General features: G+C 36.4%; 1 protein-coding gene across 1 annotated transcript in view; it reads right to left on the reverse strand.

The window, feature by feature from the left end:
- Positions 1–1,345: 1,345 nt before the first annotated feature.
- The window catches only part of MRPL13 (mitochondrial ribosomal protein L13), a 46,341-nt gene continuing 22,153 nt past the window's right edge, over positions 1,346–25,533 (reverse strand). Inside the window, exons 5-7 of the mRNA XM_008689302.2 lie at positions 20,570–20,656; positions 14,814–14,935; positions 1,346–1,634 (exon numbers count right to left, since the gene is read on the reverse strand). Of these exons, the coding sequence (XP_008687524.1) occupies positions 1,613–1,634; positions 14,814–14,935; positions 20,570–20,656 (231 nt within the window). The 3' untranslated portion in view covers positions 1,346–1,612. The remainder of the gene's footprint in view (positions 1,635–14,813; positions 14,936–20,569; positions 20,657–25,533) is intronic.

Raw genomic sequence — 25,533 nt, forward strand, 5'->3', positions numbered from 1 at the left:
CCTTTCTCAATGAAGAAATACGTGCCAGGCATTGTCTTAGGTGTTCAGGCTACACCAGACTAATTTCCTCTCTATTAGAGCTACTGCATCAGGGGCTGGAGGCTTATTTCATCTTGACTCACACCTACAGTTACCACATCGCAGGGAAGGGGGGGGGGGCTTCTTTTTTGGTCCAACAGTTTAAAATAGAACTACTACTTCCTTGCGAATGGTGGCTGTTGACCTGTACCAGGTTGTGCTTGCTTTATTACAGAATTTGTGATATGTAGACATAAACACTCACTTCTTCTCAGCTCCAAGTGGCTAAGTCCATGGGCTTTTGAACCAGACTGTCTGGACTCAAATTCTGACGGCCACTCAGCAGTTCACTTCTGTGACCTTGGCCAAGTTACTTGTTGCTACTTCAGCATCTCTGTTTTTAAATGGGGAGGATTACAGTATGTACATTATAGGGCTGCCATATGGATCCCATGAATTTATATAAAGCTATTGTGTTCGGGACGTTGGCAGATGCTTACTAGCAACACTTCCTCTTTTAGTTACTGGTTTCCCATACACATACTTACATCACAGCACATACAGAGTTGATATCTGCACCTGTGATACCAGGTGCACTTATTTACAAGTCGATCTATAGCTCCGTTCCACTCTGCAGAAGGCTGTATATGCTCTTCGGTGGGGCAAGAGGTGCTGGGGGGAGACGTGTGATTTCTGTTTTCCCAACACCTAGCACTGTGCCTGGCAAATACCTGTTTGCTGAGTGAATGGGAAAGGTGGTCTGAAACTCACTCCTTGACTGACGAGGGCAAGAGAAGAAAAACAAAAACAAAAACAAAAACAATCTCCCACAAAAATGCCTAAATACAATGGCTCAGCACCTTAATTTCTAAAGAAGAGATTCTGCTAGGGATATTTATCTCAGCAGTCCAATCTAAGTGCCCAGCACAAAAGTGACTGGAGCCAACAGGAGAAGATACAGAGACATCGCGCAGGGGTCTGCGAATGGCACCACAGGCAAGGCAGGGAGACTTCCAGGGAGCAGACAGGCAATGGTTTATTTTGGTGTCATGGAGACCAAGAGGCTACATGGGAAAAAGATGACTGCACTTTGTAAATACCTCAGCGCAAACCTTACCCTTCTGAGCTGGAAGGATGAATGTACTGTGGAAGGTTAGATAAAACAATCACTGAAAGGAAACGTGATGGTGGGGCTTGTTTTCCCCGGGGCGGGAGCAGAACAGTGATGGCAGAACTTGAGAGAATCCGCACCGCCGGGCACTTGTCGGCAACTTTACCTGCAGTGCTACCTAGGGTTTGTGTTTTTGTTAAATGAAAAATTGGACAGTTAAACAAGTAAGCAATTTTATTCTTATCATCACTTACAACATTCGAATTGGACTACATCATAAAAGAATTCTATAAAATAATGTATTTTATTGCAATTTCCTATTGAAGGAGTATAACCTCCTGACCTTTCTCCACAAGCTTTCAGCACCCACGACAAGTTCCTTGTCAAAATGCAGCGGCTGTCTCACTCAGCCTGTAGCTTGGGAGAGACTCATCAGAAGGAGCTTCAGTCACCGCACGGCTCTTTCCTGCAATTTTCATTTTCCTAGAGTCGATAATCTTCAGGTCTGAAAGACAAAATCAACATTTATTTCTTTATGAATCATCATATCATTTTCTCCTGCCTGATGAAGGAAGATATATTTTTCAATTTAAAATGAAAGTAACTGTTCATTGAGAAATTATCTACAAACAGTAGATTTTTGGTGAAAAACACTAAAGCCAAATCATCATGAAGCGACAATTCCCAAGCTCTTTCGAGACTATAAATATAGGCTGCCTTGTGCCTATGCATCAAAGTAGTAACTTAAAAACTTATATTTGATTTCTGTTCTATATATATATATATATTTTAAAGATTCTATTTTTTATTTTTATTTGAAGAGATAGAGACAGCCAACGAGAGAGGGAACAGAAGCAGGGGGAGTGGGAGAGGAAGAAGCAGGCTCATAGCGGAGGAGCCCCACGTGGGGCTCGATCCCAGAACGCCGGGATCACGCCCTGAGCTGCAGGCAGACGCTTAACCGCTGTGCCACCCATGCACCCCTGATTTCTGTTCTATTTTTAAATATACTTTTTTAAAGACTTTTTCATGGAAAGGATTGCTATGATCTTTAAAAATCCATGTAAGCATATGGATTTACCTAATCAAGGCAATTTTTGAATGAGTAATTTCCCTATTTATATTATCATGCTAAATTCTTTTTCATTATGATACATATGTAAATTAAATGTAAACACCAGGCCTTTGATATTTTAATTATATACATATAACTGGTCTTTTCCTCATTCATGCATTTACAGGATTAATCATACCTGAAAGTTACTTCAGTAGTAAATTACCAGTAGTAAATTAAAACAAAAAGCACTTTTTTAAAGGGAAATGTTAAATCGTAACAGTGGAGAAAATGAAGAAACAGGAAATTTAAAAATGCAAAAAATGTTAGAGTGTCCTTTTATCTTTTCCACAGGTGTATTTGTAGGTGTTGAGCTCACATGGAATTTTCAGAAGGAAGTTTGTAATCAGTAAATGAAATCGATATTTTTGAAACAGCTGTAAAAATATTTGATAAACTCTGAGTTCCTTTAAAAAGTAGATGAACTCTGTTTGCCCCGAAATAACTTATCTAGTCCCTTTCTACACTCACAGCATGTTTTCTTAAACAGAATACTCACAAGATACCAGATAGCTCAGCTATGAAGACCAACAGTCTGGTGGCTGAGTAAACAAGCTACATTACAATTTAAAGTTATTATTTGACTCCGAGGAACACAGGCTCTGATCTGGGAAACCAGCCAAACATGCTTCACCGTATCAGCTGCTCTATAACAACTGGAGGAGAAACTGCAGAACTTTGTCACTGTTTCTGAAATCTCTTCCCAAATGTAAAAACTGCATCCAAAGTCTGGGAAACGACCGTGTGGTCTGAGAGCTGACCGTGGCTCCAAAGTGCATCCTTTTAATCTTTGGCATGTGGCTCAATTCAGTGGAAGCCGTTCCCAGTCAAGAGACACCAGCACATTTCAAGAAACCACTTCTTTTGTCGAGCTGGTTCATGTAATCAATGACTCTAGGGTGGTGATGCCATCAGAAAGGAATCTTCCAAGCTAAGGTCCTAACAAAAAGTCTCTGCAACTCCACTCAATAAAACTAAACGTGCTTAGTCACAGTCTAGCTCTTTCCACACCAAAGGTTAATTTATTAAGTAGCAATGAGATGACAAAAGCACCTTTTAGTGGGATTTACAAGTAAACTTGGAAATGTGTGTGAAGGGTGTGATCTGTGATGTAAGGTATGTAGTAGGTAGTGACCTGAAAGCTTTAGGGGGCTAATAAGGCCCAAATCTGTTTCAAGACGATTTTCTGGCAGGAAGTGAGGAGGATGAAGAAGAGGGCTGTGTCAGAGCTGTGGCAGTGATGACTGAGAAGAAAGGACAGGTTCAGGATTTAAGAGGCAGAAAAGCACCATGTTGGTGGGGAGAGGGTGGGAAAGGACAGGGAAGGGGGATGGGGCCAGGGAGGTGGAGGAAGAAGAGCTACTAGAAAATGAGGATTTGGGGATGATTCCTGATTTTCAGCTTGAAGACCTCCGTGAATGGCAAGGCTGCTGATCTTTCCAGACTAGAGAATACAGGCAGAGGAACAGATTGGAAGGGAAGGATCTTGGTTTTGAATATGATAAAATTTGGACACGACAGGCAGCTATCAATTAGGATGTGGAGTTTAAGAGAAAGGGGGCAAAGGGAAAGACATGTCATGTCAGAGTCTCTACCACAGCTTCCTTCTTTTCCATCCCACTTCTGCATATCCAGTGGCCCTGCCTAAAAAATCTTCAGTAGTCCTCCACTGCTTTGTCAAAATCCAAACACCCTGGAAGTCAATATATAACCCTCCACGACACGGCCTCAGCCAACATTTCTGAGTTATTCTTTCTACACCCCATTTCTTTACATTCTGGTCCCGCTATACTACTTGCTACTGCCCAGATAAGAACTGCCACATCTCTCCACTTGAGTTCTTGAGCTTTTTTCTGCCTGGTAGACTTGACTAATCCTTCAAAATCCACGTCAAAAATCACATCATCTGGGTGGCCCTCCACGACCTTCCTTTCTAACTTAGGGCTCCTCTTCGTGAGACTGCCAGAGAATATCATGCATACTTCTGTTACAGTGTTTCTCAAATTATACTTGCCTTTATTTATGTAAATAAATGCTGTTATTTATGTAAGATGGGCTGAATGCTTATTAGACGCCGTGAAGTGTACTAACTACTTCACATGCATTATCTCATTTTATTCTCATAACTACATTGTGAGAAGGACACTTTTATCAATCCCATTTTACAGTTGACAATACTGAGGCCCAGAGAAGCTGGATAATTAGCCTAAGGCTGCACAGCTAGGAGGTGGATGGCAGGGACCTAGTGCAGACCTCCTGACTGCCAAGTGCTTGCATGCGCCGTTTTATCCTGTGATCTCCAGTAGGCTGTTGGTTCCTTTGAAGCCGGGGTCCCCATATAACTGAGCTATGCTTCCAGCAATGAGCACAGGGCCTGGCATATGGTGGATTCCTGTAAGATATCTGTCATTACAGTACAGTCATTGCCTTGAAAATGCCACTTGGTTATATAAACTCATCCTTTCCTTTTCTTATGGAAAGGAATCAGGATCTCTTATGGATAGTTAATTTGCTTCCAGGAGGGGAAAACAGTATCGTGGCCAAGGGACTAGGTATTTTAGATGTTGGCATAGCCAGAAACATCAACTTATACTGAAGGCAATTAATGATATTAGATGGCGTTCAGGGGGTGCCCTTGCGGGGAAAAATGGTTTTCACAGTAAATACGGTTTTATTTCTCCGCACGCACGCACACACGAGAGCAGATACACATACAAGGCATTTACACTGCTTACCTTCTTCCACTGAAAGAAAAGCCAGATAAGAAAGGGGAGGGAGGTCTATTTACCCAAGTGCTTCTCCAGCTTCAGTGGGTATACACATCGCCTGGGCTCTTGTGAAAATGCAGATTCAGATTCGGTGAACCTGCAAAGGGGCTCACGATTCTACATTCCCAACAAGCTCCCATGTGCTGAGTGCTGGCCCACAGACCAGAGTGACTTGGCACGGGTTCACCTGAGACCTCCCACAGCGCTACTCCTAAGACCGAGGGGAGCACTATCTGAAGATGCTGAAGAAGCAAACGAAGTAAATTTCTCAAACTCGCTGTGCCTAAGAGAAGGTCACATACTTCTTCCTTCAGCTCGAGGTGATTCCATTTGCTATACAGTATCCTTTGAAGCTCTTTACCCACGAGAGGACTTTATTAACAGGCAGTTTTAGGCTTTTCTGATACAATAAAAAATAATTTTAAATTACGATAACATGTACTGAGGCCACTGGAATTCCTCTGGTATCTATCATCAAAGGAAGACTAAAGATTAAAATGTAGTTACTAGATTAAATAATTTGTAAAAGCAAGACACCTAGCACCTAGTATATTGCTTTTCATCGTATGGATGCTTAAACGTTGTTTTAAACTTTAATGAACTTAAAGGAAATGGCTTAATCCTTTGCTAGAAGGATGATGAGTATATTTATATTCTATGTTTGCCTTCATTCTTTGTCACTGTTTCAGTGCAAATAAAAAAACCTGAAATTTTAAAATAAAAGATAATCTTGGGGCGCCTGGGTGGCACAGCGGTTAAGCGTCTGCCTTCGGCTCAGGGCGTGATCCCGGCGTTGTGGGATCGAGCCCCATATCAGGCTCCTCCGCTATAAGCCTGCTTCTTCCTCTCCCACTCCCCCTGCTTGTGTTCCCTCTCTCGCTGGCTGTCTCTATCTCTGTCAAATAAATAAATAAAATCTTTAAAAAAAAATAAAAGATAATCTTATATAAGGTTAATATTTTTGTAAGTAACAGTATTCTAAAATCTCAGGAAATCTCTGAAGAATCATTTCAAATGCTGTTACAGTAAGCTAATCTCTATTAATTTTTATGGAAGTGTTTTCCTTGACAAAAATAAGTTATAGTTTAACAAAATTACCATAACCTTTTCTTCTTATATGTAATACAAAGTATGCAAAATTAAATATATCAGAGTTACACTAAAGCACGGAGTGTTAAGAACAGTTTCTATTTTAGCTATAACTATTAAGCAAGCTTTAAGAAGGGAGAAAAGACCAAAATATGAATTTACCATACTTTGTGAATTAAAAGTCAATTCCTCTTTGGGGAGATAAGATTCCACTCATTCATTCATTCATTCAACAAAGATTACTGAGTGTCAGGTCTAGCTGTGGGCACTGGGAACACAGCAGCAAGCAAGACAAAGGTCTGTCTTTAGACAGTGCGTTTTCTCATAGAGGGGGCTGCACACACAGACATACACACACATACGGACACTTTGACCTCTGAGGGGAAAGCTGAAAGTGTTAAGCTTTCATATATATACTTAGGGTAATTTGGGAAGAATTAGCCCACATAAGACTTTCCTTAATACTTTTTCTAAACTATGCTAAAATTACACACCTACTAAATATCTATAGCAATAATTCATTTTGCACTTAATATTTGTCACTAGCAAAAAACTGCTTTCAAACTAAACTACAGCTTTAAAAAAAATCACTTTTTTGAATGAGGAAATAGAACTTAAAAAAGGGCTATCTGAGCTTTAGGAAGTATTCTATGGTACTTGTAATTGCTCAGAAACTTGAAAGTTAAAATCATATCACATCTCACAAAATTCTCAATTTTCTACAGCAAATCCTTTGCCACTGACATCCCTATGCAAAATGTTGCCACTCACTAAATGAAACAGGCAAAATACTGCCACTCATTAAAATGAAACAAGTACATCTCAGAAATTCAGAGATTCAAATTCAGGACAAAAAAATGACAGAGGCCAACACATTTAAATTATGGGGACATTTCTATAAAGAATTTATCTTTTGACTTGAGGAAAAATCTTTAGGGAGATTTAGTTTTATTGTAAAATGAGGGGACAAACCCATTTGGTTTGTGAGTAAGATGAAATATAAAGCTATAAAACACATAGTTTATGTGATGGGTCAGTTAGACACTTATTATTTATCCCACTAAGATAATTTATTTTCCAGAAGAAAAAAGCATTTGAATTTCAGCTGTGAATCCATGAAATTGTATATAACAAGTGTAATAAATCCCCAAAATATTTTATTCTCCCTTAGGTCTTACATCTTTTCACTCATAAATAGTATTCATTGGTATAATGCTTATTCCAACAAAATATTTAAACGAGAATAAAATTTGGACAGTGGAGTAATCTTAACAATAAAAGGTCAGTTTGATTGAGTTTTAAGTCATTGTACTGATGAAACTAATTAGAATAAACAATCACAGGAAGTCTGGTGACATTGCATACTCCTTGAACTAAAATTCTTTGAACTAAAGATGCCAGCCGTACAGGAAATCGTGAGGCAGAAGAATGGTGCCTCAATACTCATTTCTCTAGGCACTGTACCATGTACCAAAACCTGGTTAGAAAAAGTTCCATAGTGCTTTAAAAAACAAACAAACAAACAAACAAACAAAAAACTAAAAGGATTGTTAAAAATATTTTTTAAATCAACTTATTGCTTTTTTCAGTTAAAATAAATAGGAATTGCTGTTACGTTCGATTATCACCTTTAAGTCATGAGCTCTATTGGCTCGGAATGATTTGGTTTGGTTGCTCAAGTAGAGATTGTTTTTAATTTTAACAACCAGTCCTAATCTGTTCATCCAAAAGAACAGTAAAGTTTAGAATGTCTAATTTGAGCAAAATTCAGCACTGGAAATACTGAGGTCTACAGTTTTTGCCAATGCTGAGCTGGTTGAAAAATGGGAAAATTGGAATGTAACCCTGCTCCTGAAGTCCAGCTAATAACTTCTGTCTGTGAAGAGCAGCAAATTAAGTTAAATATTGTAGGAAAATGCCATATGACCAGACTAGCATAAAATTATGGAAAATCTTGAGGATGTCTAGATCCCAATTCCTTACGGGTTTTGAAAAGGTAAAAATCCTTCTTCACGGTCTTCAAATAAATTAAGCCTCGGATGTGAAGCACTTTTATAAAAGAGGCATAGGTAAAAATATTGTTTTCTGGGTATTAATTTAAATACAACTGAAAATCTGTAGATTTTTAGAGTTCACAGATTTCACAGAGGGCATGTGTAACTTTAAATCATTGCTCTCTTCTAGAGCTACAGACTAGACTACACAGGATGCTCCCCATGGCCCTTGGCCAGGGCTAATGTCCACATACCTGTGTTCCTGTACCTGTGTTCCTTTTACAGCTGGGGAGGCATCACCCAGAAAACACTCTAACCCGAATCCTGCTCGGCAAAGACAATTCAGGGCCAATCATGACTGTCCTGGTATCTCCCCACTTCCATCCTTGCCACTCTCTTCTTCGCAGGCACACTTCTAATAGCACACTCTGTAGAGGGCATTAACCGCCGGGGACGTGGGTTTTCATTATAAACGTCTCTTTTCAAGATGTACTGATGCTGAACTTTCCACACTTAGTTTCTATACAAAGGTGAGGTTTTTGCTTAAAACAAAGCATTACGGACTTAATGAGTGAGAAATACAAAGATCTATTTCTTTTTTGGTACTGTTTCGTCACTCTGTGGACTATGCAAAGCAACTCAGGTTGAGATTTTCCACATACCTTGTTTTTCCTAAGAAAAGCCCTCCTACAGAATTTTGTAAAAATGAAAATAAAAAAAGTTTAAAGTGATCCAAGTTTTATTTTTACACTAATGAAAAGTTTCCATTACAGTGATAGCATTATAATTTCTATGATTACTGTGGTTTTGTAATGTGTTGGCAAAACTACAATGATTATGGAAATAATTATTGACAGCATTAAAATAAGTTGACCCTTTGAAAACTACAATCCAGGCAAATGAATTGTGAAGAAAAAAATAGCACTAATGCTTTTTCTTTGTTTCTTTGACAAACAAATTCTCAGTGCATACCCTCCAATCACCACTTGCACATGGCAACCACACATTTATTTTGTACCATCAAGAAACAAAATATAACTTCCGAACATATTCTAACACAATCTATGTATGCATGAGCTCTAAAAAATATTAATACACCCAGTACATCCACAAATTTAAGAAGTGAGGTTTATAGGCCATACTTCTTATATAAGAAAATGACTTTCAGTTATTAAACAAAGTTCAGTTTTCTGATAAATATCAGTTTCTTTCCTTCTTGTCTAATATTGTTTTAAAAATGACTATACAACTAGCATAAGAAAATCTGCATGAACTGAAATCAGGCCTGAGAGAACATAACTTGTGTAAATGATTTAAAATAATTTAAATGAAATCCCAACAATGGAGCTTTTAATTAAGATTAAAACAATTCTGTGCAAGACCTACTGGGTTCAAAGCTTAGTTGTGACTATTGTTACTGTTTGTTGCTCAAAAGCTTAAGTCTCCACTAGAAAAGCTAATAAGCTGCCATTTGGCTGAAAGCTAATCATAGTTCCAATTAAAAAATGTACATTTCTATATTATGAACATATTTTAAATTTTATTACTAGGGAAACAAAAACCAAAGCAAGCTATTTTTGTGTCTATTGATTTAGGTACAATCCAGGTACATCTGTTTCAGTCAAGTCTCTGAACATTCACCATCAGAACTATCTTGACTAAATTCCAATTACTACATTCCAAAGGAAGATTATATTGTTGGCTTAGCTATTTTGGGTGGAACGAGAGCATATTTTAAGCAGCGTCCTTCTCCAAAAGGAGAAAAAAATTTTTTCTCATGAAAGCAAATCTACCAGTAATGAGAAATCCCATTTTCAATGGATTGCACTGCATAGTGTGTTACATATTTTAAGTTTTACTCTAATGTCTACAAGATTTAATACTAGAACTTTATGAAATGGCAAACAACTAAAATGGCAAGTTCATTAAAGTGGTCACTAGTCACAGAGGGCTACTGAAACTTAATTAAAATTATTTAACATAAAAGTTCAGTTCCTCAGTCACACTAGCCACAGTGTAAGTACTCAAGACCCACATGTGGCCAGGAGCTCCTGTATTAGATAGCTCAGATATAGAGTTTTTTCATCATGTGGAAAGTTCTATTAGACAGCCCTGAACCAAAAGATCATCTATTTCTCAGACAATAAGCTTTTGGTTAATCCAAAAATGCCTATTTTTTACTGGTTCTATGCGTTCCATGGTAATAAAAACTGGACTTGATGTCAGCTCTAATGTGCAGCAAGAATAAAACGCTGATTGATTTTGTTAAATAACTAGTACACCTGTATCATGAGATATCCTTCAATTGTAATGTGTAAGTATATATCCACATTATTATCTGGGAACATCAATTCACACAAGTTGAACGGCTACTTATAAGGAAAGATCATACTTTAATAAAGCATAAAGGAAAGGCTGGTGCCTTAGTGCATATTCCTGTCAGAGGGAAATCTGGAATGAAAAGAAAGGGCAGGGAAACATATCTCCAGAGTAGTAACTAAAAAAATGCATCAAGTTACTCTAAGTTTCTCTAAAAGTCTCCTTAAAAATAATTAAAGAAAAGCCCTTCCTAATTCCATTAATATAATAAAGGCACTCAGTCATCTTCTAATTTGTTTTAAATGAGCCAGGAATCAGTTTAATGAGCAGTTTAATCAGTACTCTTCATTCATGATATACAACTCCAAATGCATAATCTGTTTAGTCACATATTTGATTAAACAGCACCTTTGGTATTTCTAGTTAAAAAAAAAAGAAGTACCATATATCCCTCTTGGTTAGGGATATAGATTCATTTATAATGGTGTTTCTATAAAAAATCAGATTCTTACACTTCCAGAACTTCATATAGCACGGTAACCTACCAAAACCCAAAGACTACTTAAAATACTTTTTTAGGATATAACTTTTGAAAGCAAACTATTTGAAAACTACACATGACTTAAGTATACTTACATAAGATGCTATAAGAGGCACTCAGGCAGAGTGGTTAGGACCATGACCCAGGACCATGACCTTGGGCTTGAATCCCTAATCCACCACTTAACAATTGTGTGATCTTAGTCAAATTATTTTCTTTCTGTGACTAGATTTCCTTTTTTACGAAAAAATGGGGATAAAAAATACAAGACATAGGCACACAACGCAAACACAAAGAAACAGTGGAAGCTAACACACCAAAATGTTAACTATGGTGAGATTATTTACTTCCTTACGTTTGTACCTCATTCATAGTTTCTACAATGAACATTTAACACTTTGTTTAGAAAGATTTATTTTTTATTTTAGCAAGAGAGAGCGCAAGCAGGGATGGGGGCAAAGGGAGAGGGAAAATCTCAAGTAGAGTCCCTGCGGAGCACAGGGCCCGATGTGGGGCTCAATCTCATGACCTTGAGATCATGACCTAAGCGGAAATCAAGAGTCGGACACCTAATCGACTGAGCCACCCAGGCGCCCCAAACATTTAATACATTTTATTTATTATTTATTTTTTAAAAGATTTTATCTATTTATTTGAGAAAGACAGCACAAGCAGGGGAAGGGGCAAAGGGAGAGGGAAAAGCAGGCTCCCTGCAGAGCAGGGTGCTGGATGCGAGGCTCAATCCCAGGACCCTGAGATCATGACCTGATCCAACGGCAGACGCCCAACTGACTGAGCCACCCAGGCTTTTTTTTTTTTTTTTAACCCCCATTTAGTATTTTTTAACTCCCTAAAAGTGAAAGTGTTTAATTGCATGCTTGAGTTTAAAGTCTATATTATGTGAATTGTTAGCAAATTAAAGATTCCAGGTGGTAAATTAAAGCTAGTAAATGTTTTTCAGAGATTAGAGATTAATTTCAATTTGTCGCAAATTGAACATCTCTTTAAAAGAATTTCAAAAAATGTTTACATCTTCCTAGAAAAATGTTCTGTATATGTGGGTTCAGTTGTAAAGATAAATATAAGTTCTATGCAGTTTAAGTAGGAAAAGGCACATTGAATATGTCTGGAATAAATCACCATGTAAGTCTCCAAGAATATGTTAAATTAAAATTATTTTTCCCAAAGTATAAAATTTATCTAAGTACAAAAGTCTCATCTCTCAGACACCAAGGGGGGGGGGGAAGAACTGTAAAGATCACACCATATAAAACAGACTGTAAAACCTTTTATTTTCAGAAACTACTGATTTATCTAAATAAACCACTATATAATCTACATGAAAAAAATGAATTTAAGAAGAATTAAAATAGACTCTTGGGTTTTGACAAGAAGGCTAACTATTAAATAGGCATCTAAAAAGGGCAAAAGAAGAGAGACAATCACCCCACACTAAACTTAGTTGTTAGAATCAGATCACGTCACATAATGTATAGTTTCTGGTCATCATCAAGCAATGAAAACCAGAACCTAAGGAGTGATGGAAAATGTCCTTTATGTTAGAGAAAAATACTATCATGAGGATGTATCATGATAACTAGCTGGAATTAATATCAGATACCACATAATCAGTTATTTCAATTTTTCACATAGAGTTTGTTAATCACTCGTTTACTATCAACTGAAAATTGATAACTCAGATGACACAGTGAACAGAAACAAAGGTAATAAAGTGTTTTTAAAGCTAGTCAATTTCATTGGTTCCAGCATGAAGAACAAGTATTAAATTGGAGCATTTTACTACCTTCACTTCATATCTTTTAGAGATTCTTCCCTAACGTCATTTATAAAAGCTGATACATGGATATTTACTTTCTTCATTTATTCATTCAAGAAATAGTTGCTGAATGCTTATTAATGTGCCAGATGCTATGCTCAGGCAAATAAGACAACACGGAGTTCCCTCATGGAATCTAGTCAGAGAAAGACATTAAACAAAAAAATCACACAGATACTTAATTATGTTAGAATAAATGCAGTGAATGAAAAGGAAAGTGTACAATAAGACCCTATAAAGGGGGCTTAACCCAGTTCACAGATTATAGGAAGGACTTCTGGAGGAAGTTACATTTAAATGCTTCACCATCTGTATATCCTAGACATCTATCCAAATGTCTAGCACATAGTACAAACTCAATAAAAGTTTGTGCAGCTGAATTACATAGTGGTTTTAATGGATTTTCTCCAATGTGCATCTCAGTGCCTATGACAGTGGCTTGTATAGAAGAGGCAGCTAAAATGTATTTGTTAAAAAAATAAATTAATGAGGCAGTTTGCTTCTGTGGAAAGAACACAGGCTTTGGAATCAGTCAGATTCAAATGCAGGCTATATTACAAACCAGATGACCCTTGCCTTACTCTTCAAAATAGGAATAACAGATCTATCTCAGAGGCCTGTGGAGAGAATTAAACACAATACATGAAAACTCCCTAGCACAGTGTTGGGCAATTGGAAAGTATCCAATAAATAGTCACTATAATAAATGGTCACTAGTAATTATATTATTTTGTTCATCTGCAGATTTAGTAAAGGAGAACCTTGATACAGGTCAGTGAAGTCAAAAAGATTCAAACAGAATACCCTACAGACTTCTATGTGGAAAGAATCTGAAGATTATATACATGCAATAATGAGAGAGTCAAGGATTAGAATGCTGGACATACAGACAAGCCTGAGAAGGCTTATATTTTCACAAACCTATGTGGCCAAAGAGCCAATAAAGAGATATGAATTTCCAGAGCACAGAGGGTAGCATTTGTGGGAAGAGGAGCTGTCTTGTCTAGATCCAGCAAAAGGATGTGTGGTTCTCCTTTAGATCTACTGTATGATTCTGTAAATGTTCCCGAGTCCCCATTCGATGAAGTACTGTTCTATGCGCTGAGGATGCAGTGAGAACAAGATGTAGCCCTTGCACCCGACAAGCTAAATGTGGTAATGACACAGTTACACAGCGGGTGCTATGGCGGAAGATGGCTGTGCACTAAGTCTGGTCTTGATGTTTATGCAAGGCTTCTTAAAAAGGTGGTGGTATTTGAACTAAGGTCTAAAGAATGAGTTAGAGTTATTTCAGAGCATGGGGGAGCCATGTGTTGTTTTAGGCAAAGTAACCACAAAACAAAGACAAGGAAGAATTAAATTGTGTAAAAAGGTGACAATATTAAACAGGCTGCTATTGTTAGACCAGTGAAGTGGGGACAACTTAAGCTTCAGAGACAGAGCAGAGCCAGGTCACGGAGATGGTGGTAGGCCAGATAGGCAAACCTGGGAGACAGTACGTCAACACTTAGCAGCTTTCGGGACCTCAGACAGAGGAAATTGTGTAGAGGATAGCAAAAAGTGTTTGTTATTTTGTTTTTCTATTTGGATTAAGACTATTAATTATCCAGAATTGATGACTTCTCATTAGATGATACTCTCAAGCTTAGTGAAGCAATCTGGAAAATGGAGAATCACTCTGTTTTAGGTAATGACTATCTATTTATCATTCCAAGAGACCACAATCAATCCAAGTAATGTCATCCCAAACAAAGTATCTGACCACTATAGGCACCTATGAACACCCTTCCACATACACAGCAAGGTTTTAAGACTTAGAGATTTTTTGGTTCTTATACCAACATCTAGAATTTATTTGCAGGTGGAAAATGGAAAGAGTATCCAAGGGAGAAAAAAAAAAGTTCACTCTTCACACCCTCAAGGATCTTGTCATTTGATAAAGGAAACAGGGGATACTAAACTGAGCTTAAAAAAACAGAAAACAGGAAAAAAAAAAAAAGACAGGAAAGAGAAAAGACTTACGGAGACCACACTCTTGGGAAAGCCTCTATTTCTTCCTGTGTATATTCATCTAGACGTCTGGGTACTTTTCGTGGTTGAGGAAGCTCTTCCACTAAATTCTTACGAATATCTTCTGGTATGTCCTAGGTTAAATAAAATTTAGGTTTAGTTTTCTTAAAATATGTCCCTTACTAATAAATTAGTAATACTTAGTAAATATTAAAAAATAACAAAAGAATATTTATACAGTGAGGTAAACAATATAATTTTTACAAATCCATGAAAATCCCTGGAAGTATATTAATGATAAAAGTAATCTCGTTATAATATTAACCTTATATTTTAATCTTGACAAACATATTTCTCATGATAAATCAGACATCTTCAATTCTGAGGACTATCGAGTCAGTAAGCTCTATCTATTTTTTCTAAACTGTTTAATTTATCCCCGGCCTTTCAACTGCAGAAAGGCACCACTGCCTTGGCCGATTCTCATGATTTTTCATATGACTGAGTGGATGTACCGGGTCTATGGCTTCCAGAGACACAACCTTTCAATTCATACTCCATGTTGTTGCCAGAAAAAAACTGGACAATGAAAACCTGCTGGATCTTTGAGGCATTTAGCCAACAAACATTAACTGAACTCCTTCTATGAACCAGAAATTGTGCTAGGTGCTCAGAATATAAAAGGAAATAAAAAGATGATGGACTCTAAAGGCCTATAAGTTTAAAAATGTCACTTCTCAAACCAGTGTCCTCACTCCTAGGCCACCTCTGCGACATCACCTCTTCACACACACCCGTCCACGGCGTCTGAGTTATCAGCCTCCTTGCCTTTCATGCATTGTTCCACACTGAAAACCTGGTGTCTTTATTAATGGTATTCCCTCTGCCCATAAGGATTTTCCCCTGGTTAATATATTCAAGTATTCTGAAAAATGAAGGGAAAGGTAAAATGCAAAAAAAAAAAAAAAAAAAAAAGTCTGAATTTGGGTAATGAAGAGCAAACTAAAGACTAAAGCCTGTATTTGAGAGATATTTTAAAAGAACAGAAATTGAACAAAGTAAAGGAAATGAAAAAAGTGAAGAGCTTGAGTAACCAAGAGAATTTACATTTATACTTGCTCATGATACAGATATAGAGAAAGGGAATTGTCTTGTGAGTCTGGATTGTAAGTTAATTTTGGAGACTCTACTGAAATAATGGTTGGATATCAATATGAAAGTATCCTCTGAGTATTTCTACAGGGATAGTAGATATATTTCCCTCTTTTCATAACAGTATGTTCCTTACCATTAAAAAAAAGTTATTACAGAGTAAATTACAATTCTCTGAAAAGAGCATATCATAATTGGTAATCAAATATCTGGGAAAGGACACGGGATCAAAACAATCATTGTTTTCTATTCAATGTCTTAAGAATCAAAATATAATTTTAAAATAGCTTTAAAGAATCAGAGCTCTACGGCATGATAAACTTGTTCTAAAATCTAATATGACAAGATTTTAATATTTTAAAAAACTTAGGTTGGCTTTTTAAAATTATGGTTTGTATAGGGTGAGTCACTGCCAATATATACAAAATAAAAAAAAAATACTACTGACAATGTGTTTCTTCACTGAGAAGCATTTTAAAAATATTTAACATCCCTTCCCTGATGTATTCAAATCTGTTAAGTTTAATTACACAGCACTGGAACAAGGAGAGGATGCCTGGACATAGAAATATGAAGTTGCTCTAATTTTTTACTTCCTGAAAAAGTCTACTTGCCAGTTTGGTATTTGTAAAAGTTTATGAATATTTCACACTCCTTTGGGAAGCCATTAAAAAAAAGTCCCTCTATCATTCACAAAGACAATTTTAAAAGTTGCCAAGTGCTTACACAGCAGAGGGTGTGGAACATAGTGGGTTAGTAAATGTTTGCCGAATTGAAGAGAATTCTGACTGAAATGAGCTTCCAAATTTTCCCCACTATTAGAGCAATTTACTGAAAGAATGGATTAAAACACTGCAAAATGAGGAATGAAAGTTGTTGATTAGGCATTACGCATGAAACCAGGAAGAGGGGAAGCACCTCCTTTAATCTGCCCACAGAGAAGTAACCCAAACACGCTAACCGAATGTGTTCACGGAGACTTAAGAGATCTAATCATTCCCTCTGCACAGAGGGAATGATTAACCTAAATGGGGGGAATAAGGAAAAGAATGAGTGGAATAAACAGGGGGCAGGTGATCAGTTATTACTTTTATCAATTTCCAAAGAAATTTCAAATCTACAGAAAAATTGTGAGAATACAGTGAACACTCCTCTTTCACCTAAATTCACCAACTGTCAAAATAGGTCATGTTTGCTTTCCTTCTTTTCACCTATAAACAAACACACATACACAAACTTTCATTTTGGCTGAACCATTTGAGAGTAATTTGTAAACATTTCATCCCTAGGTATTTCAGTGTGTATCTCCTAAATATAAGGATTGTCTCCTATGTCACCACATTACAAATTCATGCTTAGGAAAATTTCCCAAACTGATAAAATATTGTCCTATATATCTTTTTTCAGTCTAAGATCCAGTCAAGGGTCACATGTTACATTTAGTTATTATGCTGTTACTATGTTGTTTTGCATACATAATAAGTTCTACAGTCTAGTCTCTTTAACACAAAGCCTTGCCCTGCTTTTTGTCATTCATGAAATTAACAGTTTTGAAGAGTCCAGGCCAGTTATGTGGTAGAATGCCCCTTTATTTGGATTTATAGGATTGTTTCTTCTTTAAAGTCAGGTTGAACATTTTTGATGGGATGCAATATATAGTTTATGTTGGGTCTTCAGTGCTTTATTCATAGCAGGAGGCACGTGATGCCAGTGTGTCCCATACTAATGATGTTTGATCTCTTGGTTATGTTGGTGTCCACAAGATGTCTTTAACATTAAAAAGTATCTTTTCTTCTTTCAAATAGTAAGTACTCTGTGACATGATGTTTTAAAATTGTGTATCTTGTTCTACGATAATCTTTTACCCAGTGACTATAGAATATGCTGATAATGGTGACTTTTCTAAATTTTTTAGATGACATTCTTCTCTAAGGAAAAGCTTTTCCTTCTCCAGAAAGGAAAGGGAAATTATAACAAGTTAAAAATAATTTTTGGACTATCATCATGGGCTCACAGATTTTTGTCTTCTACTTAACGTAATTATTATTATTACCATTCATTTTAAGGCTCATGCAGTTCCGTATTTGGTCAGTGGACACCAATTCAACATGCCTCCCGTGTTCTCTTACATTTCTCTATCCATTTTTGAGCACTGCCTTACTTCCTGTTACTTATTATTTTACCAGTATGAACAATGCAGAAATAATAATTATGTGCACGTGTATACTCCATAGTAACTTTGTTCTTTCTATGCTCCAGATCTAGAATAAACCATTTCTCCAATGAGAACCAGGTTCCTTTTAATAAGGAATAGCACTTAGAAAACAAGATCTGGGCACTAGTTGTGCTTATTTCTACTAGTGCTGTCATATAATTTTTATTTGTTTTTTTAAAAGATTTTATTTATTGGGGTGCCTGGGTGGCTCAGTCATTAAGCGTCTGCCTTCGGCTCACAGCGTGATCCCGGCATTCTGGGATCAAGCCCCACATCAGGCTCCTCCGCTGGGAGCTTGCTTCTTCCTCTCTCACTCCCCCTGCTTGTGTTCCCTCTCTTGGGGGCTGTCTCTCTCTGTCAAATAAATAAATAAAATCTTAAAAAGATTTTATTTATTTATTTTGAGAGAGGGAAAGAGAGAGAGCGAGCAGGGGGAGGGCAGAAGGAGAGGGAGAGAATTCTAAACAGACTCCAAGTTGAGCACGCAGCCAAAGGTGGGGCTCGATCTCACAACCCTGAGATCATGACCTGAGCTGAAATCAAGGCTCAACCGACTAAGCCACCCAGGGCACCCCCTGAATGAAAATTTAACATAGGAAAGGTAAGGTAAAAAAATAATCTAAAAGGCATTCTCCAAAAACCTTATTCTCTTCCCTATTCCTTCCATCTGTTTGTGCCCGTGCTTCCATAAGTAGCCAACTTCATCTTCTCATTTATTCTCCCTGAGTTTCTTTATGCAAAAAGAAGCACATATAGTATGTATTTGTGTGTAAACATATATACATATACATGCATACAGAAGGTAGTATGCTCTCTGTATTTTCTCACCTTACTTTTATAAACTTACCAATATGTCTTAGAAAAAATCATCAATTCACAAGAATATTTGGCATTCTCTTTTTATAATTACACAGTACTCAACTGAATGGATATAATATAGTTTATCTAATTACCTATGAATAAACTCTTATTTCTATTATATTATTATAAATAATGTGGAAACAATAATCTTGTGCATCTTCAGAGTAAACAGATTGCTGGACCAAGCATGAATCTCCTTATGTACGTATTGTATTATATACAATGTTACCAAATTCTCAGATTCCTTATGGGTTGCACCATTTTGTACTCCTACCAGCAATCTATGAGTGTCTACTTCCCTATGGCCTGGACAGCAAAATGTGCTATGAAGCTTTTGAATATTTGACAATCAATTTTTGGGGAAATGGGCCCATTAATTTTATAGTCTGAAATTATTTAAGTAATTTGCTGTTCAACTGAACTACCAGGAATACTTACAACATCCACATTCAAACATGACTGCCTTATAACTAAGATTATCTATCTATATATACACGTGTGTCTTTTAGAAATTACAGATCCTAAAAAAAAATGGGACAGTACAATCAGAACTAGAAGTTTTAATACTGTGATTTCATGAAGGTCATTTATTCTTAGATGATGACATAACTTCCATACTTGTTACCTCAGAAGTAAAGTGAACGGAAAATTACCTTTGCAAAGCAAAGGTAATACATTAACCGTTTTGATAAAAGCATGAATAATTTACTCATGCATTAGGCTAACTAAATAGAGCACACAGGGGCTTAAATAGTTGATATAACTTGGTGTTCTGGAATTATTCCTACATTATTCCTTTAGTAAGAACTATAAGGACAACAGTCCCAACCACAGTATGATAGTAACTGGCACTTACTGTGTCAGGCCTGTTCTAAGCCCTCTACAAATGTCACCACATTTAACCCTTACCACAATCTCTACAAATGTCACCACATTTAACCCTTACCACAATCTCTACAAATGTTACCACATTTAACCCTTACCACAGTCTCTACAAATGTTACCTCATTTAACCCTTACCACAATCTCTACAAATGTTACGTCATTTAACCCTTACCACAATCTCATTTAATTACTTCCATTTTACAGATGAGAAACATACATAATAAGTAACCACCCATGGCCATAAAGTCAGTAAATGGTGGAGCATGAATTCTAATCCAGACAGTCTGATTCCTGAGCCTGGACTCAACTATTTAATTATAGAACCTCTACTGTTTCGTTATATTATACTAAAGAGAAAAACTAAGGACTTAAAATAGTTTAATAGTAATACATAAAACTATTTTTAAGTACTTTTTTAGCTGAGTAAATTCTGAGTTAGGAACAAGTATTCTAAAATTAAATCAAGGAAAATAATTAGCAATCAAAACTAAGTTATTAATCCACGATCATACAAGGTTTGCTACTAGTCACATAAAATGTAAACGAAATTCGTGCTTTTTATAGCTGATGAAATTAGCAATGAATACCCTCAATTTAAGAGGGGCTCTGGCCATGTTCCTTGTTGCAGCATCATTACCAACGATCACTGACTTACCTCATCCGGGAAAAGATGCAATCTCTGCATCATAGTTCTTCTGTGAAGGTTTTTTGGCAGCATGCCATAAATAGCTAGTTTCACAATCTGAAAAACAGATATATGTAGGACTCAACCAGAAAAATCTGATTTGGCATTTAAGAAGGCAATCACATTTAGAGATAGTGACAAAAACAAGTGGGCTAAGACACAGCAGAAATGAAAGGAAAGAAATTAGGACCAATTTAGGTATGTGGCAGCAACAGCAAAGGAATTGTCATTGTTTTGTGCATTACTACTATTTTCTTTAGGCTCTATTTGGTTTAATTTAGTTTTGAAGAAAAGGACAATAGGAAGAGATTACAAATAATCTACATATGTGCTGATATTAGCTAGAATAAGAAGAAATTCTCTAAGCTTGTACAAGAACCTATGGCTCAAATAATCGGTCACGTACTGAATAGCGCAGAACCCAGGGAGGCCTTAAATCCTCTTTCCTCCAGGTAGATCAGGAGGTTTCAAATTCATAAAGTAAGCGTGACTATACAGTTTTGAGAATGACTCCGTAGGTCACAAATCTACAGCAATGGTAACAGTTAACATTCACTGGAAACTTACTGTGTGTACAGTGGTCAGCGACATCATATTTGTTGTCTTGTTTATGATGCTGAGTCTCATTTCACACATGAGAAAACAAATTTAGTGAGGTTAAAGAACCAATTTCATAAATCTAATAAGTGGTGGTGCTGGAATTCAAACCAGAACAGACACATAGTACACGCAATCACACCTATAATGTGTTTCTCTCCGTAACTTCTCAAGAAGACAAAAAGTCCCATCTCTCTACCATATGCAATCCCAAGATGGCAAACTAACCTTGCCGTGATTTACTTTTTCCTTTTTAAGATTATCCTCTTTGTTGGTCTGAACGTGATTTGATATATCCTTTGCCAAGAGAATGTCACACAGTGTCACCCTGTGTTCCATGATCTCCTGGGGGCCTGCTGGTACTTAGTATATACAAATAGACTGTGAGGTCTCCATAAAGCTGCTGATAGGGACATGTGGAGGGCTGCATCAATTTTTACCATCTGTACACATAATCCAAGAATACGACTTGACATATATTAAAGTTAAACACATTAAAACCATATATATTAGAACAGTGTTGCATTATAAGAGGATTTCCTATTTCTTTAATTTTCTCATCAAATCAGACTACAAAACCTTACTATATACAAAAGCTAATGGCATCCCATATATATTTTCCAGTTTAGTGCTATTAATACTCTATGTCCTGGAGATTTTAATAGACATTTCTATTGTGAAAAGAAATTAAGGATTAAAAATTCAGTTAGTCACACAAGCCACATTTCAAGTGGCCAATTGCCACAGGTGGCTAGTGGCTATCACGTTTGACGGTGCAGACATAGAACATCATGACAGAAATTTCTATTGGACAGCACTGATCTAGATACTCGTCTTCAACATTTTTAATTTGTAAAAGTCTTAAGTAGAAACTGACATTGTTAAGACTACTGAGCATCTTTTCTGGATAAGCTAGTCATTATATCCTCTGAATATCCCAATAGCAATTCTATTGTTGTGGTAGGGTTATATGGCATTTAGGGTTCATGTTCTTAAAAAAATGTTGTAGTCACTTGAATTAACAAGTTGGTTTTTTAAAACTTGCCCTATTAAAAAATGCAAACATAACAGTCAAATCAGAGAAAGCTAGGAACTGTAAAAAGGTTTTAAGTCAACAGGGTAGAGAAAAAGGCAAAAATACAAACAATATACACCCCAAATAATAGAACACAACGTGTGCATGCAATCAAGCAATTATAGCTCAAGTAATTATAGGCTTAAGCATAAGTTCCAAGGAATTCAGAAAGAGAGACAGAATAAAGCGAGGTTAATAAATATTAAAGAACTTCTGCATCTGTAAACCAGGGCATGTACCATTTGTTTCACACAAAATAACTTTATTAACTATGGTGGGGGGGATATAAGAAAAGAACCATGTGAGGAAAAAATATAAGGACGAAGAGGTGGGGCATCTGGTTGCCTAGTCAGAAATGCATTTAACTCTTGATCTTGGGGTTGTGAGTTCAGGCCCCACATTGGGTGTAGAGAGTATTTAAATAAAATTAAAACTTAAAAAAAGAAAAGAAAAAAGAAGGACAAAGAAGCTATTAATGAAACTAAAATATATAATAGAGGGATAAGGAAAAGCTGAATCAACATATTTATTTGAGTTTACAAATAATGATCTGTGTAATTATAAAAATATTTTGAAATATTTAATAACTTACTAATAACAATTTAAATGTATTAATGTATTTTACAAAGAATATTCCAGGACTGTACTAATAATCAGAACGATGCATTATGAAACAAGTTCTCTTACAAGCCCATACACCAAGTACTGATTAGCAGATTATGTGCTGGCAGAAGACCTACTGTTCCAGACAAACACTTAAGTATTTGATTTGGAAGTAAAATAACTGACCTCTTCCTTAACAAGCCATTCTTTTTCAAAATACAAAGTCAAAATTAAGAATTAAAAAAAGAATCACATTATTTAAATGAGGTAATGATTCAACTGGATTTAATTTTGAATTATTTTCTAGGCCTTCATTAAACATTCTGTAATACATTTTAGTATTTGTTTATAAAACATAACTTGAAACAATTTCTACAAATGTTATCTACTGCCAAATTCTTATAAAAAAGTTGGGACTATACTGCCTCCTAGTGTATAGTGAGTATGCCTGAATAACATAGAAATTTAAAATTTTAAAATACTTATCAAATATTGAAACTACAATTTGTTGTTACAACTTTTTAATACCATTTGATGCAATCCATCTAAATAGTCAAATGGGATATTTTATTTGACCTGTAATAGTCTAAAAACTTGGGGGTTTTTTGTTTTGTTTTGTTTTTAAAGATTTTATTTATTTGACAGAGAGAGACAGCCAGCAAGAGAGGGAACACAAGCAGGGGGAGTGGGAGAGGAAGAAACAGGCTCCCAGTGGAGGAGCCTGATGCGGGGCTCGATCCCAGAACGCAGGGATCACGCCCTGAGCCAAAGGCAGACGCTTCACGACTGCGCCACTCAGGCGCCCCTAAAAACATGTTTTGAAACAGAACGTTAAATATTTCTTAAGCAACCTCTGAGCATATTTTTGTAAAACACCTATACATGATAAGATGTAAAAATAAATAGGAAAGCATGGAACTTCCAAATTTATGTTAGGTCTTACTTTAATAAAATATGTCCCTTCCTTCACCTCCAAGAAAGTTTTAGGTAGTATTACACCAAAAACAAATGATTGTATCCTGACAATGGATAGCTATTTTTATTCATCATTGTAGGGAAATAAAAAAGAATGTCTTCACAGCATAACACTTTGTTCATTTATGAATGTATTTAGGTATTAAGCTAAAATAGTTCCTAATGGGGAAAATGTTATCTATTCTATGAGTATAGCTCAAAGACTGAGTTATAAAGAATTAAGGAAGGAAAAATAAAATTGTGAAATGGCAACAGGAGACTGTTTTTAGCAATACTGACAGCTAACATTTAGATTAGAAACTTCTAATACATAGCTCAAATGATAAATATTAATGAAATTAATAATATTGTTTAAAAAATCTCTTCTAAAGCATGGAAGCAAGTAGAGGCCAGAAGTAGGAGAAAGTAGTACAAAAAAGAGTCCTAAGGCTGGCATTTGCCCAGAGGGCATCACCTTATTGCAGGGCTTAGATTTCAAAGGACTACCCCTTTTTTTTGGCCAGGAAGTAGGATCAAAGACTTCCCCATAAACCTAGATTTTCAATAGAAGTCAATATCCAGGGTATAGAGTGGGGAAATTAAAAAATAAAAATCTTTCCTGATAGGAAACATAGAACTATGAGCCTGACTGCACAAGCCCTCAAGGCCCCAAATTCACCCTTTTTAAAATGGAGATCAAAACCCAGAAGTCTATAAAGTATAGCTTAAAGAGGTCTTAGGTTGGTACAGCCCCATGCACCTGTCAGAAGCTAGGCCAACTTTTTTTTTTTTTTTTTTTAATTTCAGAGAAATAGAGAGAGAGCATGTGTCGGGGGGGAAGGCAGAGGGAGAGAGAATCTCAAGCAGACTCTCACTGAAAGCAAAGCCTGACATGGGGCTCGATCTCAAAACTCTGAGATCACAAAAATGAATGGAAACCAAGAGTCAGGCACTTAACTGACTAAGCCACCCAGGTGCCCCCGCTAAGCAAATTTTTATGAAGAAATCCACTTTGAAGATATAGGTCTCAAAGGGGCGCCTGGGTGGCACAGCGGTTAAGCGTCTGTCTTCGGCTCAGGGCATGATCCCAGCGTTCTGGGATCGAGTCCCACATCAGGCTCTTCCGCTATGAGCCTGCTACTTCCTCTCCCACTCCCCCTGCTTGTGTTCCCTCTCTCGCTGGCTGTCTCTCTCTCGGTCAAATAAATAAATAAAATCTTAAAAAAAAAAAAGATATAGGTCTCAAAGAACTCTCAGTGATGAAGTTTCAAGGTACATGAGCTTATCAAGTATCCTGAGCAGAAACAATGTATTACAGATCCACAAAGATCACAAATATTAGAATCAGATATAAACACTAAGAATTATGTTTACTATGCTTAAAAAATATAAGAAGGAACCAAAGTATGCCAAAGAAACAGAAAAACTATCAAAACTGACCAGCAAACTTGAAAAAAAGACAAATAGTAAATCTTCAAGAAAAAAATATAATAATTCAAAGTAGGAACTCAATAAAAGGATTGATCAGATGAGATATAGGTAAAAAGATAGAGAACTAGAACATAGACATAAAGAAATTATTGACAATGCAGTACAGATGGGGAGACATAAAATTTGAAAGAGAGCTAATGAATCATGTACAATGAAATGAGACAATCTACTGTTAAGTATAATCAGATTTTCAATGGAAAAGAACAGATAAAAG

Source organism: Ursus maritimus, unplaced genomic scaffold (genome assembly GCF_017311325.1).
Source record: "Ursus maritimus isolate PB19 unplaced genomic scaffold, ASM1731132v1 scaffold_9, whole genome shotgun sequence".
Lineage (NCBI taxonomy): Eukaryota > Metazoa > Chordata > Mammalia > Carnivora > Ursidae > Ursus > Ursus maritimus.